General features: G+C 40.3%; 1 protein-coding gene across 2 annotated transcripts in view; it reads left to right on the top strand.

Annotated features, from left to right (window-relative positions):
- Positions 1-19,646, top strand: part of EEF2K (eukaryotic elongation factor 2 kinase) — a 30,415-nt gene that overhangs the window by 7,158 nt on the left and 3,611 nt on the right. Inside the window, exons 3-18 of one of the 2 annotated variants that reach the window (XM_031044011.2) lie at positions 461-511; positions 2,246-2,346; positions 3,920-3,980; positions 4,824-4,861; positions 6,884-7,055; positions 8,866-9,015; positions 10,528-10,660; positions 11,538-11,665; positions 12,259-12,460; positions 12,740-12,807; positions 13,542-13,619; positions 14,369-14,431; positions 15,327-15,461; positions 16,629-16,817; positions 17,219-17,343; positions 19,061-19,239. In XM_031044011.2, the coding sequence (XP_030899871.2) occupies positions 461-511; positions 2,246-2,346; positions 3,920-3,980; positions 4,824-4,861; positions 6,884-7,055; positions 8,866-9,015; positions 10,528-10,660; positions 11,538-11,665; positions 12,259-12,460; positions 12,740-12,807; positions 13,542-13,619; positions 14,369-14,431; positions 15,327-15,461; positions 16,629-16,817; positions 17,219-17,343; positions 19,061-19,239 (1,873 nt within the window). The remainder of the gene's footprint in view (positions 1-460; positions 512-2,245; positions 2,347-3,919; positions 3,981-4,823; positions 4,862-6,883; positions 7,056-8,865; positions 9,016-10,527; positions 10,661-11,537; positions 11,666-12,258; positions 12,461-12,739; positions 12,808-13,541; positions 13,620-14,368; positions 14,432-15,326; positions 15,462-16,628; positions 16,818-17,218; positions 17,344-19,060; positions 19,240-19,646) is intronic. The other variant, XM_005143374.3, reaches the window with a different exon arrangement.

The raw sequence follows: 19,646 nt of genomic DNA, 5'->3' as shown, positions 1-19,646 counted from the left end.
CTTAAGCTGCAGAAATAGTGACTTCTAGCACAGTGAAGCAGCCAGGACTGGTAACATCTTAAAGCACCACAGCCTAATCTGATCAGAGTCTATCTGTTAGACCTCAAAGCTAACGGCAGTATGGACCACTGATAATGAGATGCAGATGGATACAAGAGTTGCTACTAATTCTGCCTCTGATCAAGACTCAGTAATTAATTCATTCAGAGGCAAGACCCTTTTAACATATTAAAATGAAAAAGGGATGTTTCAAATTAAAACATTGCCAACTTACCTCTATAGGTTTGTTCCCAGATGTAAACAATCTATGAATATGTGAATGTAAATTGAAGAGTGGCTTTTCAGTTGAAGAATTTTTCCTTATTTTGCTATAATTAACGAAGAGAACAGAGGCTCTTTGTCAGTCATGTGTCTTACCACCTGTGTTTTCCTACTTTTATGTTTCTCATGCATCCTTTAGAATGACACACAGCATCGTTCTAAGCATGGCTCTGTGGTTGACCATAGTCGGGTAGGTTAAAAAAAAATGTGATCATGTATCTATCTTAATAGATGCATTAAGGTTTTTTGGCTTGCTTTTCTTTTTATGTCCTTTTTTAGCTCATTATTTTGTTGTCTGGGAGAAACTGCTTGTCTCAGCCCGTAAAAGTTGTCCAGTCAAAATTATAAAAGATATTTGTTAAATGAAATAATACTCATCTTTTGTTCTGTACACTGAAAGATCACTCTTAAGGTGCATATTGGTAGTTGCTTCTGCACAGTATTTCCTACTGTGGACGAAAATGAGTGCAAGACATCGACTTAGTATGGCAGCCATATGCTTTACAGCAGGAGAAAATTGCACTGTTAGCCCCATGACTATGAAGTCCATCTTCTGTTTAAGGATTAAAATACACCTTTTGTACAAAGCACCTCACAAGATCAAGGAGAAGTAATTGATTTATTTAAATCATTCCCTAGCATGGACACAGATCACCTTTGGAGAGGGACCCTACTCAAGAATGATTTGACATAGATAATCAGCCAAGCAATTCTACTTGTTTCTCTCCCTGTTTCTTTCACATATATTCAAGTATGGAAGTTCCCAGGTCCATATGAAATGTGAATCATCACATGGTCTGAGGCAACTTCATTTTCTCATGGAACATGTAGGAAATCTTTCTCAGCATGTCTTGTTAAAATTTTATTGTAGTGTTCCTTTTCTGGCTTTACTGTCAGAAAGGGGAACATGTAAATTGTTTGCAAGGTATGCAAAGTTACAGCAGAAATAAAAAGAAATAAGCAGTTTAAAAGCTCAGCTGCTTCAAAAACTTCCTTGATGTAATTGCTGACACCAATTTATACTGTTCTTTTAAAGTTTTGAATGAGATTTAAATAAATATTAAAGACTGTTTCTGCATACTTGAGGCTCAAGTCAGAGGCAGTAATAAGATGTCAGAGCTCAGTATTTCTTTACTGGCAGAGGTGCAGAGTGGCCTTTTCTCCTGCTCAATTTTGCAAAAGGCATTTGGCACATGACAGGATCGTATCTCCTGTTCTCTTGGAACAGTCCAATGTAAAAAGAGGAAGATCAAGATGTTAACAAAAAAGAATCTAAAATGGCTGGTAGAAAAACACTATTTATATTCAAGAAAACTACTTTGATTATTTGCTGCTGACTTGGTAGATGTTGAAATAGCTACTTGTCTGGAATTGCTATAATAATCCAATATTACAGCATTCTCATTTCTACTTTCTTATGCTGAGCACAATCTGAGGGCCTTGTGATTTACAGAATTTTGTCCATATTGCTCTGTTGCTGATGGACATTCTATGTTTACACATACGTGTAACGTACGCATCTACCCAACAGCATATGCTGTTAGTTACAATAAGGTTAAAAATCAAACCAGCAAAATTGAATTAATACCATCTAGATGTGCCTTATCACTGCTTGTAGTATATGTTAAGAGATATTTGCAAATTATATTTGGTGTATACTAGATCAGATTCTCTTTGCAGTAACATTACAGCAGTGCAAATTGAACTGAAACCTGATGCTTTGGATTTCTGAACTGTTTCATGATACTTGAAGCTATAAAATGGGAGTGGTTTCTGTACCACTTGATCCCCATCTGAGTAGTGCTTTGGGGCTCATGTAGTTGCACATTTCCATAGCACTGGGAATCCTCATATGTTGTAGAAGATGTTTTTGTTGTGAGTTGCTGCTTATTATTAATAACCTGCCAGTTTGTAACTTTTTCAGGAAGCCTGGAAACATGCTATTGAGAAAGCTAAGCACATGCCTGATCCATGGGCAGAATTTCATCTTGAGGACATTAAGACAGAACATGCAACTCGTTACAGGTCTGTGGGTTTTTCTGCTTTTAGTGCTGACATTAAACAGAATTTGCTGGTTTATGCAAGGGCTGTTTTCGTCTAGTGCAGAATGTGTGTAATTACATGGTTGGAGAACTTGTGATAACACCCAGAGTATGTCTCAACTGAATCTCCCAGGAAAACATAAATACTGCACATCATTAAAAAATAAACCTTTCAGGAAACCAGTGTCACGCTCTCTTGCTCTCCTATCTAAGTAATATCTGAGTTGCCACAATGTAGACAGGAAACAAGGCTGAGAAGTATTTTCTAGTTGATTTATTATTGCTGTAAACTTAATCTGATAAGGAAATGAATCCAAATAAAAAAGCAGCATACTTAGTTTAAATAGTTTAGGAAAAAAAAACCCAACCTAACATTGTGCCTTTCCTAAAATAGCAGTTTCACTGTTGCCTGTCCACGCAGTATTGCTGCATGTGGCTGGAATTTTAAGTTCTTATAAAGCCCAGAATAGCTCAGTATGGTGTACGTGCTGAAACTGAATTTGGCCCTGAAACTATGCTTAGTGCTTTAGCACAGGCTTGCCAAAACGTTCACCCTGCTGACACAGGTGGAAAGGGTAGGAGTTAGAGGCCAGTTAATTACCACTTAGTGTCAGTGTTTGGGAAGGCCTCCCTTCCAATCATGTAACACTGTCACACAGTGCTCCTCTTCCCCATAGGCTGTATCTGTCCCTGGTCAGCCACACAGTCCTGAAACAGTTTGCATATTTTAAAATACACATAAGTGATAATACTGGTTTAGGGCTACTCAAATAATCTATTCAAATGGCTCTGATATTCTTATTTCACGTCTTTTGTCTGCTGCAAACTGGGGTGATACAGAATATATAAAGGAAGTATATGGGGTGTCTGCATGTGTGAAGTACTTGATATAGATTGGGGGAATCAGTCTGGAAACAGTAGTGTTGGGGAGTCAGCCACTGTGGTTCTCAATTTGGCTTTTATTGTGTTGGGAGTTAAGGGTGTGGGGAGAAACCACAGTCGTACTCTTTGTATTATCATAGGGTTGTCCAGAGACTTACTCCTCCCTTGGTGCAGTGGTGGGCAGTTCTTGGTCCCAGTGCTTTTGACAGCCACAGCTGGTGCTGAGTTCTACTCACATCTTCCAGTCCTGCAGCAGATCCCCAGCCAGAACCAGGTTTATGCAAGATCAGGGTTGGGGGGCACAACCTGTCCAGTTTGTAGGGCTTGGTAGGGCTCTTTCTGTCACCATAGTACTGCTGAGGCATCACGGAGGAAATTTAACGTCAAAGCAGATAAAGTCTAATTTGCAGTGTTGCAGAAGTTTAGCTTCTGTAGTGGAGTCTGTTCATTGTCAGTAGGATTTGGTATCTTTTCAAAAAGCTATATGTATTTCTTCTTTTCCATACTAAGTAAGGAGGACAGGAGTGTGGTGGGAAGACTAGAAGCTTTTGTGTTGGAATGGCAGCAGCACTTTTTAGCAGCCAGCTGGAGATAAGGAAGGATAGGCACTGGGGATTGGGGGGATTTGGGTTCTCTCTGCGTTTTTCTAAGAGGCACATCTCCTGATTTTGCAGGTACAATGCAGTTACTGGGGACTGGGTTGAAGATGAAGTCCTCATCAAGATGGCTTCGCAAGTAAGATCACACAGTCCTTCATATTTTTTAGCAGCCAATTTGTCATTTCCTTCCTGTTTCTGAATGGTGGTAGTGAGATGTTTTCCTCATAGAGAAGTTTTTAAGTCCCAGTGTCATCCTTTTCTCCTACCTCCCTTTTTCCTTTGCTTAGCCATTATGTTTTGGTGTCCCAGCAGAGGACACCAAAACACCTTCTCCCCAGAGTAGGGTAGAACATAGAGTCAGCCCTTCCCTGTCCGCATCATGAGGCATTTGTTCCTTTCCCAGTCATATCTCTTGTATTTCCTGCTGGCCTCATCTCGCTGCCTGGCAGTAGTCCTGCTCTTCTGTGTGCTTCCAGATAATTTCTGCTTTTAGGATGAAAACTGATTGAATTTTCAGTATGGAAGGGTAAAAGCTACTGGTTGCTTCCTAGTTAAATTGTTAAGCTGGTGGTATGTTGGAGTCACCTTGCTACTGATGTAGTATCTGGCATCTGTGGAAGTGATGCTCTTTTTGGCACATCCTGTATGGAAGCCTAAATACAGAGAATGTGAGGTCTGCAAAGCTAGCTTTTCTAGGCAGTAACAGCAGAGCTGACTTCAAACTGGAGAGAGAATTTAAACAGCTTCTTTAAAAGACATACCATGTCTCTTCCATGAGATACTGTCTTTTCCCCAGATTCCTACCTATGCTGCCAGTGGGTTTTCACTTCTCTTTGAGGAGATAGATATTATATAGAGCCTGTTTTGAGGACTTCTTTCTACAGGATATGAAGGGGAAAACATGGTTGTGTGTCTTACTGGTTAGAAATTAACTCTGTGGAAATGGCAATGCTCTATTTTTGTTTTTTCTTTTCTCTAGCCTTTTGGTCGTGGAGCAATGCGGGAGTGTTTCAGAACGTAAGTACCTGATGCCTTTATCTTTGTTGGTATCTGTGCAGTATTTTCTTCTGTGGTGACTGGAATTTCATTGAGGTGTGGTGGAAACTGTAAAGTTTGCCTGCCCATTAGGTTTCTGAAAGGTGTAGCTGACAGGTTCATTCCTGTCTGTGTGACTCCAGCAGCAGCACAGTGAGTGGGCTTTGGAAAGCAGAACGTTCTTTTAAGGGAAGAACAAGCAAGCATGATGCAGCATCCAGTGAGCTTGCTTTGGAAAGTCAAGCCGTTGCCTGTAGTGGAACTGCAGCTGGGACACCTAACATGCAGTCATATCCAGTTCCAGCAAGTATAATCACCCTGAAAATTAACAATTAATAAATTTATGCTATTTGCATAATCTCGTGGATGCAATATACTCATAAAAGTACAGAAGCAACTGCTTCATTTCTGTGTTCCTAGTGGGATAAAATATGTTTTAATTTGATGCAAGGCCAGAGGTGTGTGCAGCCTGAAGGCTAACTTGTAGGCTTATAGTTAGGCAGAGAAAAGGGGAGGGAATAGTTGGATGGTGCAATCTCAACTTAAAATGCTTCCCTTGGTGAAAAAGGTTATCCCTCCAGAATTTACTTCAAGATCACGTGTTGCAGAGTAATCTTGTTCTGAGTAAGGCACAGCTTGAACACTAACAGTTACACTCCCCAGAAGGGTAAAGTGTGGGGGAAGGCAGAGGAGGAGCTTTTCTTCCTCAGAGCGTGTTAGCAGATATGGTTGCAGGCATGAGCATTATACAGCTATAAACAATTGGCATTGTTTCAGTATCAGTTCGTGCTGGAGGCTCTGTTCTTGCAAAACCAGATAGATAACAGCAGTGAATGAAGCGTAGGAAGTAACAAATCTTAGTCTGCTGACATTGCTTTTAGCTCTTGTTATTTACCAAATTCCCCTTTACATGGTATCTTGAGTAGTGCCATAAACGAAAATTTTTCTTTGCAGCTTTGGCTTAACCTTTTGTACAAAGAAAGCAGAACTCGTATGTCAGCTTCCTGCTGCTGGCTTTTCCATAGCTCTCCATGGTGCACTGATATTTCCCATCTGGAGTTCTTTCTTCTAAATTTTTGCAACTCTGCAAGTCTTTAGTCATGACAGCAACAGCATTAGCTGCACTTGGCTCAATAAACTTCAGAGAGTATTTGCTTTAGGAAGAGCACATGAGCTGGCTTGTTTTATGCAGAGAACTGGAAAAGTTTCACGTGCTCCCTTAAATTCTTTCCTCACTTGCTTGTTCCTTCTTTCTAAGGCCTCTGTTCTAGCGACTGCCTCATCCATGCTGGAGGACAGGCAATCTGAAGTTGCTTTGTCTTTGTGGTGTCCCCTGTACTAAGACTTCTCCACCAAGGTCTTGGGAGGGAAAGAGGAAAGGAAGGAGGGGAAGGTTGAGAGTTCAAGTGCTGCTACCAGCTTCTCAAAATGTAGTTTGCCATGGCACCAAGGGAACCATGGTTTGTTACTGGGCAGTGCATGAGAACTGCTTAGTAGCCAGACATGCCTTACTCTAGATACCCTTCATACTCCTCCTCCCCCTTCAATTCTCCTGGGAGCACTGGGGATACTGAGTAGTCACCCCTGCATGTTGAGAAGGCAGCAGGACTTCTCATCATAGGAGATGTTTTTCTCCTCTCAGTTCATGTTTGAAAGGCCACTCCCTGTTAATTTCTGCAGAAATAATAGTTGACACTAGAACAGGGCATTTAGGTGGCACCAACCCTTTATACTCTGTGTTTGAGGGGAGCAGGAGGAAGTTCAGAGTAGAAGTAGCTGCAGTCAAACTGACCAGGTGCTCTGGCACATCCCAGCCATTCAGATGGGATGTTGCTTTTCCCCTTGCTCTCTACCTATGCTGCACTTTGCAGCTAGAATATCTGGTAAATGACGGATGATAATGCTGATGGGAGGGCCTGGCTTTGTCCAAGCAGGCAAAGACATGGGAAAGAGTGAATTAAAATTCTGGGTTTTCCTTTCACTGACAATTGATTTGTCTTTCAGGAAAAAGCTGTCGAACTTCTTACACATGCAGAACTGGAAAGGTGCCTATAACTATGTTGCCAAGCAATACATAGAGAGTGTGGGCAGGGATGTGTATTTTGAGGATGTCCGACTTCAGATGGAAGCAAAACTCTGGGGAGAAGAGTACAACCGGCACAAGCCACCAAAACAGGTACATTCAAAGATCTGCCTAAGCAAAAGGTGCAGTGTTGCTCTCCTGTTGGATTATTTTTCAAGTGAATTTAGAGGGAATTACTTGTTTCCATTCCATTAAATTTAATTGTTTAGACAGATTCTTCTGCCCTACTGTGTTTTCCAGTAAATGATAGCTGATTTTTAATGAAGTAAATACAGAAATTGCTTTATATTTCCAGGATTAGGGGCTGTGTGTTTGTGAATGTCTGACTGTTCTCAGCTGCTGACTGAAGACCCAAATAAAATGGTGCTTGTATTGCTCTTTTGGATATTCGCTCAGCTGCTTTTGAGATAACCAGAGATGTCACAGAATTTATTGCCAACAGCAGTCTTGGCAAGCATTTAACTGTTAGTGTTCCAAGAACGTAGATGCTTAAATCTTGTAAACCTGTATAAGCACCTAAAGTAGCATTGATTTTTAAGAAGACCTGGAAACCTGAATAACTTTATGAAGCCGTTCAAATACAGATTTCTGAAGAGTGATCAGTAATTTTACAAAAAATGAAGATACTGTGGCTTTGCTTCCTTCAGGTGTCTCTGTAACAATATGAGCACATTGTGTTAACTGCAAAGCATTAAAGAAGATGTATGAAACTCTCATGTGGATGGAATGTCAGACTAGGCTCACTGTATCTGGAGAAGTTCCCATCCTCTGTGCTAGGAATGTGCATAAACACATGGGATTCAGGGAGGGGTGGTTCTATTGCTTCATTGGCTGTATTTTTTGTCCTGGAGTCCATGCTAAACATTATGTACAGTCAACATAGCTTTGTCCTTTTCCATGGTGGTAGGCTGGATAGCTGCTGGTCAAAGCTGCCATTGCATCCTGGACAAAAGCACCTCCAGCAGAAATTAGCTTGTTAAAAATCAAGAAACTAAAGTGCAGGGGTGAAGAACTGTAACTGTCACTCCCATAGTCACTCTTAGTCCATGGTGTGTATCAATCAAGTGTCAAGTCCCTTTAATGCGCAGCTGGTACTGACTGTCTGAATGTAACTATGACTTAAAGTGGAAAAGGCAGCTTGAAGGGTGCTGAGCATGCACTGTGGTATCTTGGTACCTGCTTTTGGCTCTGCCACTGACTGAGTGTGGCATGTGACAAGATGCTTGGGTCAAGAAGAATGCTTCAGTATCGGGGTCTTAACAACTAAATAGCCAAAATGAGTGTTTTTGTGAAGTATGTGCATTGCCTCGCATATAAGGTTTACCTAATAACTATCAATCTTGTAACAGTAAGGTGAGGTATAGAGTAGTGTACAGAGAGGACTCTAGAAATCTAGAAGTTTTAAATACCATGTTGAAAAAGATGTAAACAAAATGAGAGTTGTGATGCTTTCTCCTTTAGGTATGTGTCTGGGACAGGAAGGAGGTGAGGCAGGATACAGAAATACCTGAATGATAGATGTCTTCAGTCCGTCTCTGAAAAGGCATTTACTGAAGTTGTGCAGTAGTTACTCTATGTTCTGCTCTCTTGGCACAGACTTTTTGCAGGACACTCTTAAAGTACCCACAAAAATAAAATAGAAAGCCAACCTTACTAAGCATTTTTGAGAAGGATGTGTGGCAAAAGTTCTGCAGAGCTGTTTTGAAGTGACTTATAATTTATGGAATCCCTCCAATAACCTAAGCAGCACATGATTCTTCCTCACCCCCTTGATAAACAGACAGATCTTTGCAATTGTTCAGCTTCTTTCACTGGGAAAGTTTTCACAGCTGGCAGATTTACACACACTTTGACCTGAGCACAGTATTGTATTAGTCATTGTTTATCTTCTTTCCCTCCCCAGGTGGATATAGTACAGATGTGTATTATCGAAATGAAGAACAGACCTGGAAAGCCTCTTTTTCACCTGGAACATTACATTGAGGGCAAATACATAAAATACAACTCGAATTCTGGATTTGTGCGGGACGACAACATTCGTCTTACCCCACAAGTAAAGCTTTGTTTAATGTTTTGCAGAGTCTGCTACAGGGAATTTTTTGGCTCCATCTAGAGGTCTTGCTTTGCTGCCGGGGGAGGAAACTGCAGGCTTGCCAGTACAATGCCAAATTATTTTCTCTTTTTGCAGTATGTCTGCCCCTTATTTGGGGCCTGCTCTTTCAAGAGCCAAGTGCTGCTTCATTGCATTTCAGTGTCTGTTGATTTTAGTAGAGTTGAACATGGATAACACTCTTTGGAAACATTAAGCACTTTGACTCTACTTGTAGTTGTAGGAATCAATGTATTTCGAACTCTCTTCAAATTAAAGCAGGGAGAGAAACCTGTCATGTACTATGTACTAATAGTCTTCTTGTGCCTCATGTAATATACAAAAGGAGGTGGCAGTTATCCAACTTGTATAAATAAAAAAACTAGTCCATTTTCATACAGAATCTGTTTTGGGTGGTTTTTTTTTCAGCTACAATCTCTGAATAGGTGAATCTGAGATTAGATATAGAAATAAAAGTACAGATTTCAGGTGTTTCTTGGATCTCGTAAAAGAACTTTACTGGCGAATGAATGCGAAGTGGTCAGCATAGCAGAAGAGTATTTTACTGGGGCTTGAGGGATATTTGTTGTGATGCTTAATGTAAGCAGAGGGTTTATGTTCTGGCCTGTCTTTTGTACACTGAATCGGTGCTATGCTTTCACAGGTTGGGAACAAAATGTTCTGTGGATTTGCTGCAGTTAAAATGTTTGTCTGTCACCACCAGTCACCTCCCCCAGTCTTGGCAGCACTTTTTTGGAGGCCTTCCCAGAAGATTCCTGATGTCTCAGCTTTGTGCCAAAGAGAAGGGCTTTTTATACCTGATTCTTGAAATGCTGCATTTAAAGAGTACAAATGTGCATTTCATTATCTGACACACAAATGTAGAGCCAGATCAGCTGTTCAGGGACCTCTGAGAGGGCATAGTAGGGGAAGGAGAACATGTGGGGATGCACAATGTTTTGGTTTTGTTTGTTGGTGCTTTGTTGTTTGGGTTTTTTTTCTTTTCCTCTCAAAATGTGGCAGAGCTTTGCTTGTTGGCAGAAGGAAGCGGAATGCCAGGGTTGCAGGGCTTGGAGATCCACAGGCATGACCAGGAATTTTATGCAGAAGATATTCTGCACTTGCTTCAGAGCCTACTATTGTTTGCTCTGCCAGGCAGCTCCCCACGTAAGGTGAAGACTGTAGCAGAAAACAGAATCTCAGGAAGGAGGAATACAGCAATCTCCTCTCCCCTGCATTTTTCCACTGCTGCTTTTCCCCCTAACTCTTTTAGCCCATCTCGAAGTGGGCACAGGTTGGAGAAGCAATCTACTACATGCTTTTAGTCTCTCATTGCTTTCATCATGATTATACCAGTTATATTTCACTAATACAGTTAGCAGACCTCTTTGCCCATTCATAAGTGGTCAATAGGTGTTGCTGTTTTCAGTAGATCAAAGGAGAGTTTTCTCAGATGTCTTCTATGGTTCTTCCCAGGCCTTTAGTCACTTCACGTTTGAGCGCTCAGGACACCAGCTCATTATTGTTGACATCCAGGGTGTTGGAGATCTTTACACGGACCCTCAGATCCATACAGAGAGTGGTACAGATTTTGGGGACGGCAACCTAGGTAAAATCAATAACCCTGTTTCACAGGCTCATGAATGCTTATTTTCTCTTCCTAGCTGTCTGCTCAGTAGCCACCATGTGGCTGAGTGAGCAGGCACATTTCTGAGGGCCTTGCAAACAGCTGGGGAAAGTCTGTTGTAAGGAGTGTCTGAACAGGGTAGCTGTCACGCAAGGGCAAAGGTAAAATAAGAGCTGATCTTTGCTCATGTCTCTTGGCCTACTCTTAAACAAAACAAGTAATGAAATTAACTAACTTCCTGCAGTGTGAGAGCATTAATCATGGCCTTTAACTTTGTGGAGATATAAGCATATTTTTAAAGCTTCAGGTGTCCATACAGGAAGTTGTTCATAGGAAACATCAAGTTATGTAAGCAGAATCTAATTTAGGTACGTTTCTCAATGACGTACCTAATTTAGGTATGTTTCTCAGTAATATTTTATTCCATCATAGAATCATAGAATGGTTAGAGTTGGAAAGGACCTTAAGATCATCTAGTTCCAACCCCCCTGCCATGGGCAGGGACACCTATACCATGTTGCCCAAGACACTGTCCAGCCTGGCCTTGAACACTGCCAGGAATGGAGCATTCACCACTTCTTTGGGCAACCTGTTCCAGTGCCTCACCACCCTATGCCCTGTGCATACATAGCTTTTGGAGATACTGCAAACTTCTTTTAACTCTCTTCAGAAAGAGTGAAATGTTCTTACGGGTGTTAAAATAACATGGAAGTAGGTTGAGCTGTGTGCTACAAAGCACCTTCTTTCTCTTTTGACTTTTTAGAACATGCTTTGGGACTTCTAGCTTTTAAATAAGTAAACTGTTGTGTAAACTTTGAATAAACCCTTTCTTCACTTCTGTTTCTTTTTAATGCTGTAGGTGTTCGAGGTATGGCCTTGTTCTTCCATTCTCATTCCTGCAACAAGATTTGCAAAAGTATGGGGCTTGCACCATTTGATCTTTCATCCAAAGAGAAAGATGCCTTGGACTGTAATAGAAAATTGCTTGTAAGTGCTTGACACAAGAAGTGTAGCTAAGTAATATAACTGGTTTATTCTGACATTAAAACCACTGCAGATAAAACTGAAATGTGCTATTTGCATGGCAAATAAAACCACCTGAATCACTAATATTGCAGTTTAAAGCTGAGTTATCTACAGTTGTCTCTGAATTAACGCTGGAGTTTTAATTAATAGGGAAACTTATAACACATGTAATTTAGGACCAAGTATATCTTTGAGTGCAGAAATCATTAGGAAGTTTGGTATCTCACAAACCTAATTTGGAGAGAATAGAAAGAAAAGAACTGCTCATCTTTAACTGATCTTGGTTTCAACTGGTATTAGTAGGAATGGGACTTGATGAAATGCTTTGAATGACATTCAGTCCTAAACAGAACTCCCTCTAACTGTAACAATGCCAGGACTTGTTATTTTGTTAGGGTGTAGAACTTGTCAAAGCAAATAGTTAGGTATAAATGTGTGTATTTATGCACCCTCTTTTGTAGAGGACTCCTAATAAGCATTCACATTGTCTTATGTAGCATGCTTAGAATACAGAGAAGCATCATTCATGGGATTTTTCTTGTTAATTTGCCAAGGAATCCGCTCAAACCATTCTCCGTGGCACAGAGGAAAAATGTGGCAGCAGCCGGGTGAGGACACTCTCTGGTAGCCGACCCCCTCTGCTCTTTCGCCTGTCTGAGAACTCTGGAGATGAAAGCATGAGCGATGTAGCATTTGACTCTCTGCCCTGCTCTCCTTCCTCAGCAACCCCTCACAGCCAAAAGACGGACATGCTTTGTGAGTGAGCCTCATACATAATTTCCCTGGGGTGGTCCTGAGCATATGACAGTGACTTGTTTTGGTTTATTGGTTTTAAACACAACAACATGTGGTGTCTAGTCCAGAATACTTGTCTCTGGCATTCCTCTTGGAGCACAAATAAAACCAGAAGTACTTTTGTGTAGATAATTAATGCACAGATGCTTCTATGCAGACTGTGGTAAAATGATAGTATTCAGAGTTTTCTCCTCAAACATGTTATCCTTACAATAAAAAACAAATATTTTTTCTTTCTAGGTTGGCCTGTGTTCAATGAAGTAGATAACCTTGTTCACAAAGACTATGATCAGCTTGATAACCAAAGGGTGAGTATCTGTCCAACAGAGAATGAAATTGCAGTTCATCAATGAATGTGTCTTTAAAGGACTGCCTGAAGACTTGGTTCACTTAGAGCACATAAAGGTGCTCTGCCTGTTTTCACTGCTGCACGTCACATTATCTGCATTTGCTGTTTCTAGTAAAGGAAGAACATGTTATTTTAAAATAGTACTCATTATTTTTTTCCCTCCAGGTATTTATTTACGTTTGATGTATTTCGACAGATAATTAAAGTGCCTGTTACCTTGCCAGCATGCTGTATTTTTGGCACTTGTGCCAAAGCTAAACAGAATCTCCATTGATTACGTCTCCACAAATACTGGTACTGTGGGATACTAAAGAACCTCACTGAGGAAACTGCAATAAGTTTGCAATGGGAATTTTCCAACACTAGAGCCTTAGTACCAGGGGCTGTCAGTTGCTGTTTTATCTTTTAACTGACTGCCACTGAAGACTGAAAACTATATGAAGTGGAATCTTGATTTGATAAAGTACATGAGTCCTTGATTTTTATTTCTATGTTTCTAAGAACACAGAATTGGCAGTACCTTCAGGACTATGAAGTCCTATTCTGTCTGTCAGAGGTAGGGCACCATACAATCATCTGGTATATCTTTCCAACACATTGAACCAGCAGCAGTTTTTCTCTGTGAAATGTCAAGCTGAGATCCCTACAAAGGGTAATGCTAATGCTGTGATGTTTTGTTCTGTTCTTCTGTAGGATTGTGAGAACGGTGGAGACAGTGGATATCCCAGTGAAAAGAGAAGTGAGCTAGAAGACCTGGATCATAGAGAGAGGGTAAGAACCTGACTCTGGGTTTAGCAGAGTTGAGCCTGTTCATACTTGAGTTGTTTCCTTAGAAGAATCTTATCTTTGATTCCTTCTTGATCTAAACTTTGTAGAAAAAGGAAGCAACTGTAAAGAAATTCCCACGTGTTGTGGAATTACTTATCTTGAGAATGTTAGTAATATTTTAACAGGAAAAAGACCATTTGTGATGAGGAGATGTTCAATTTGATGCATATTGTTGAGGGGGTTTCTGAGTGTTCTGTATTGCATTTGAGAAATGTAGCCAGCTGCTCGTCATATGGAATCCATAAATATGTTCTGTATTTAGACTCTTCTACCCTCTCTACTTTCTATGACTTTATATGGCTTGAGATATTACAGAACTTAATGTTCTGTGGAATGTTCTTAGAATTCCTGTGGGTTAAGGCTTACTCCTTTAAAATACAGACTTAAGTAAATGCTTTTTTGACCTGAAGATCTTGATCACATCTTTAATTAGAAGATAGGAAAGAGAATGCTGCTTCCAAAGTTACCACTCCATTTGTCACCTTTGAAGCAGGAAGGTGTTTGTCATGGGATACCCAGTTTCCAGGATTGAAAACTGGGTGTACCGTATGCACACTATTTCAGTATGCTTCTTTATATGTTGTGGTATCACTGAGACAAAAAGATTCAGTGGAAGCTGCTTTGGTCATTGTCAATACGAATTTTGCCATCTAGGAATAAATTAAACAATGCAAATCTTTACATTAATGTAGGGCCATTCAAACAACAACCGAAGACATGAATCTGATGAAGACAGTTTGGGAAGCTCTGCAAGGGTAAATAAAGCAGAAATGTTCATAGACTATGAGTTTGTCACTCTGCTTGTCCTTTTTCTCCACTGCCATCTGATTTCATATCACTAATTTAGATGTCATTTTTCCCTCCTTTTCAGCTACATAATATTTATTAATATTAACTTACCACTCTGTGTTGTTTCCTATTTTTGTTTTGCCTTTTATATTCCATTTAAAAAAGTACCATTGCAAACCAATTGTCACCTCTTTATCTGATCCCTGACATAAGTTAGTGATTATGCATAGATGTTTCACTTAAAAAAATAATTATAATTCTGTACCTAATACCTAGATTGTATTTCCTTTCTGCCCTTTATTTTGGACCTGTATCCCATACGTGGTTGGGTGATTCTTTAAAAACCTCTAGAGTTTGAGATACATTAATGTAGCTCTCTCTACTATATGTCTAACTCAGCTAGGGAAAACCAGGACTTCTTGTGTGTTTCACAAAGTAATAGCTACTGTGATAGTGTCTGTGGCTATAAACTTAAATAACTCTTTTAAACCCTATGGGTTTAAATGTTTTGTGCATGGATAAAACTCAGTGTTTGCAGTATGACTGGTTTGGGTGTTTAGTTTTGTAAGTACCTTTTTTTTCTGATTCAGAACTTAAAGATTGTGCTTTGCTTCACTGCTGTCATTTATGGAAGACGATCAATGTAGAGATTAGAAATAGAGGGCTTTACTCTGTTTATTTAATGAAGAATAGTAACCATTTTTTCAACTACTAACATGACTTTTGAAAGCCATGTCTTGAATTAGAGTATTTGCTACTCAGTAATAACATTAATGGTAGCTTTGATTTCTGGATGGTAATCCATTTGAATAGTATGGAATTTTTAATTATAGGTAAAATAATGGTATATTCCTATTTCAGATCAGTGTGGAGAAACTGAATCTGTACAACTCTAGAAGAGTCCACATCCACAGACCATCCTGTGTTGCCCAAGAAATTCAGAGGCTCAACGCACTAGAACTTGAAAAGAAAATTGGGAAGTCAATCCTTGGGAAGGTAGAATGGGTCTAGTAATCTTGTTCTTTCCAAATGGAAAGAGGTATCTTGTATTTATTATTTATATGGAGGTGTTTCCCTGCATGAGTTATTCGTGCAGGTGAAAATAAATAACTTGTCTATAGCTTTCTGTCACCTAATCATATTTTTGTAATGGACATCTAAGCCTAGGAACCCATGAATTCCATGTGCTTTTGGACTTACAACATCTGGGTTCCTTTGGGAAGGACCCTGCTATTGGTTCACCTGCCTTTCCCAAGGCATCACCCAGAGAAAATACAGTGGGACAGATATGATGTGCATGACTCACATATCTTGCAAATAGGCAGGGTTGGGCTTCTGAAAAATGGCAGCGTGGACCAACTCTTTTTTTTTACTCTAGACTGTCCCAGAAAATGTAAATGTGAATTAAGTTTGGGTTTATGTATGGGCTTAAGCTCACACTTAAAGCACACAGTGTAGATCTTCCTGAACATCCTGAGAGCCTCATGTTCTCAGACCTTTTGGTTTGAGAAGAAACCTGTCTTTCCTTAAAGAGGGAAGATAAAACCCTCAAAATCCTATAGTATGTTTGGAATAAAATCCTTCCCCTGTGACAGTAATTACTTCAGTGGTATTGGGATTTTCCCTGGATAGCCTTGATTTTTTTATTTTATGCTTCATGTCAATTCTTTTCTTGTGATGGCCATTGCTGTACATAAAGCCTGTTACCTATGTTCCCTGCTGTTTGCCCTGCTGGATGGTGTGTTAGGGAGTTGCAGGCTGGGTGCCTTTAACTATGACTCCCTCCGAAAGGTCTCCAAGTCACAAGTAGATATGCTGGGCCATGCCCCTGAAATCTGGTGCTGTGGTGTGGCAACCTGCTGGGATGCTGTTTAGGGCACATTGATACGGGAAGATGTTGTGGCATCTACTCTCTTGCTGAATTAGGTCTTTCTTCTCTTAGTAGTAAGGTTTATAAAGTTGTATGTGTCTGAACTTACAGAACGGGAGAGGCAGCTGCACTGCATGTAATCGTGATTAGATGATTACATTTAAGTAAAATAAAATTATTAGATTTAAGTAGTCACCTCAGAAAAGTATTTTTGTGCCTCAGTGTGGGTACAGGGCTCCGGAAGAGTGAGGTCTATACTTAATACATGTGTCTCCTTTACAATTGTGTTCTAGGTTCATTTGGCCATGGTTCGTTATCATGAAGCTGGGCGTTTCTGTGAGAAAGACAAGGAATGGGATCGGGAGTCAGCCCTGTTTCACCTGGAGCATGCTGCAGACTGTGGGGAGCTGGAAGCCATTGTTGGGTTAGGACTCATGTGCGCTCAGCTGCCACATCACATTCTTTCTGAGGTCACTCTTGAGGTAAACAGAAAGATCAAAGAAAATGCCAAAATGTAGAATTGTGGTCCATTGTAGAAATAATATAACAATAGCAGGAAATAGACAAAATAATGACCACAGTTAGGTATTCTGTAGCCTCTTCAGAGAAAATAAATGATGTTGTAATTAAGGACTTGGGTAAAGCAGCAAAAAAAAATGCTGCCTCTTTCTGCTTTTGTCAGCAGATTATTGCATACCTTTGGGAAGTTTCTGAAGTGATCTTTACTATTCAGCTTCAGTTTCTTTTGGCTGGGCTTCTTTCTCAGACATACTAAATACTTACAGCCATTACTGACTTGGAGAAACTGCATTTAGTGTTAGAAGAAGGAAGAGGTAGTTTTACTTAGAAACATGCATTTTAAAGGTTTTGTTTGTTTTGCTAGGACACAAAGGAAAACAGGAATAAAGGATTTGATTACTTGCTCAGAGCAGCAGAAGCTGGAGACCGACCTTCCATGATTCTGGTAGCCAGAGCATATGATACAGGTGTAAATCTTGGGTCAGACAGGTACTGTGCATGACTAACTTGGTGGAAACTCCACTGAGGGGGGAGGGCAGTTGGAGAAGCACTTGCTGTGTGTCTTTTGATTTGGAGAAAACTCCATGAACAAACTCGCCAACAGAGTTTCAAGTTGACAAGCAGGTATTCTTTATTATGGCGCCGGGAGACACGGGGGATAGCTCCTCCTAACGTGTGTCCCCGTATTGCTCTAGAGGCCATCCTTATATAGTCACTGGGAATATTACATCATTTCCAGAAAGTTTCCCGCATTCATACAAAAATGTGATGGTCGTTCCCATCTTAATTAACATTACAGACATAGCAATAATCCTGTTCTTTTACTTATCAATAGGTTTAACTGCTCCCATCCTGGCCATCAGCTAGTCCCAGGTGCTACCAACCCCCTGGTCGTTTTCCATTCTGTTTTTGTCACACCTTTTGTATTGAGGTTCTGAGGACCTGAAACTGCCTTCAGGCAAAACGGTTACTTTTCATTACAAAGCCAAACTTATCATTACTTTAGAACTGATTACATTTTGTGCCTCCTTGTTTCACTTTCATTCACATAAATAACTGTTACACCAAAAGTAAGGCTATGAAGTGGTGTGTTGGAGTTACTTCAAACTTGAATTACCCAGGTGTGAATAAAATACTGAGCATAATTGAAAATACTGGGATCAGCAGAAAAAAAATGAACACAGGAGTTCTTTTGGAGATACAGTACCCTAAAAAGAAGTTTAAAGTGTTTGCAACTGCCATGTGTCCTCCTTCATTATTTTTTGAAACTGCTTTTTTTGCTGTGAAAGAAGCTGTGGGACAGGAGAAAATAGGTGCAGCCTTAAAGTGACTGTAGATAAGACACAGTCAGATGAATGAAATATCTGCCATAGTTGTAGTCTTTCGCTGTTGCTCGTAACAGAAGTAGGAATGGAAATCTCAGAGGAACATGGTTTTAATGCTGAGGATGTTACTTTTAATTAAGGATGAACCTACGTTTTAAGAAGTTAGAAAATGTTTTTACGTCATTAAGTCGCTTTTGATTTGGCCAGCACTCCTGTCTTGACAGGAGCAGTATTGTGACTCAGAACTAGATTGTGACTTGCTGAAAGGCTATGCAATATGTTGGTTTGACAATTTATTTTGTTCTAGCTTTTTAGGTGAGTTTGGACGTGTATTAATTTTGTTAAGTATCAAATATACCAGGTGATGATAATGATTTTTCTGCTTTTGCAGCGTAACACGTCTTTGTTACTTACTTGAGAGTGTTCTGGTTTGCACAACAGTGAACCTCTTAGCAGTGATGAATTTTAAAATGACGTTAAACTTCTCACTGAAGTGCACTGAGCATTCTCAGTTGCTGCTATTAAAACATTTATGAAACAAGACCCTCTGCAACTTCGGATTATTTCTAAATCAGTTACCTTCACAAATACAAATGCCAGATCAAAACCATACAACTAGTAAGGAAGCTCAGACTGGGGTTCAGCAAGACACTTAGGTCTGACACTTTCTTCTCTGTAATTACTGCATAAAGCAGCCCCAGCCTTGTTTTGATATAGTGACCTGATGGTGCTGTGCAGTTAGTGAGCCTGCATGAAAATATTTATGTTCTTTGAGAGCTTTAAGGCTCGGATAAGCTAGTGCGAAACTAGCACTGAGTCTCCAGTGCAAATTACATTTGATTCCTACTGTACCAGTCTTCAAAATGTGTTTTTAACTTCAGAGTACAGGATTGGAAGGAGGCACTGTACTGGTACAATGCTGCACTGAACATGACTGACAATGATGAGGGAGGTGAATATGATGGCACTCAGGATGAGCCCCGGTATCTGCTCCTGGCCAGGGAAGCAGAGATGTTAATGACAGGAGGGTTTCACCTGAATAAGGATCCACAGAGATCAGGTGAGGCCCTATTTTGTTTCTGTAATCAGTAATCTTGTTTTTCCTTCCCTTTTCCCCCAGCATGTACCCCAAAAATATGTTAACTGTTTCAGCTGTTAGAAAACATATTGAGGATCAGTATCCTCAGATGTGTGGCTGAAGCTGTAATGATGCTGGGTGATGCAAGGCTGGAAGGAGATCTTGCTGTTGATAGTAGTGGGTGGTGCCAGATCCAAACCTGTGACATACTGAGTCACTAGCAAGCAACCTTCACTCTGTGTCAGGCCACTGAACTACAGGTTGCTGCTTGTATTTTGAGTTACACCCATGACACCCAGGCCCCACACAACATCGCATTAGTTGTGTAATCTACGTGTCATGTATCTAAGTCCTAGAGTTGTCTTGGGGGATCCTGCTGGCCAGTCGTA

Source organism: Melopsittacus undulatus, chromosome 8, assembly GCF_012275295.1.
Source record: "Melopsittacus undulatus isolate bMelUnd1 chromosome 8, bMelUnd1.mat.Z, whole genome shotgun sequence".
Classification (NCBI taxonomy): Eukaryota; Metazoa; Chordata; class Aves; order Psittaciformes; family Psittaculidae; genus Melopsittacus; species Melopsittacus undulatus.
The sequence above is the reverse complement of the archived record's forward strand: the minus strand, read 5'-3'. Positions and strand labels throughout refer to the sequence as shown.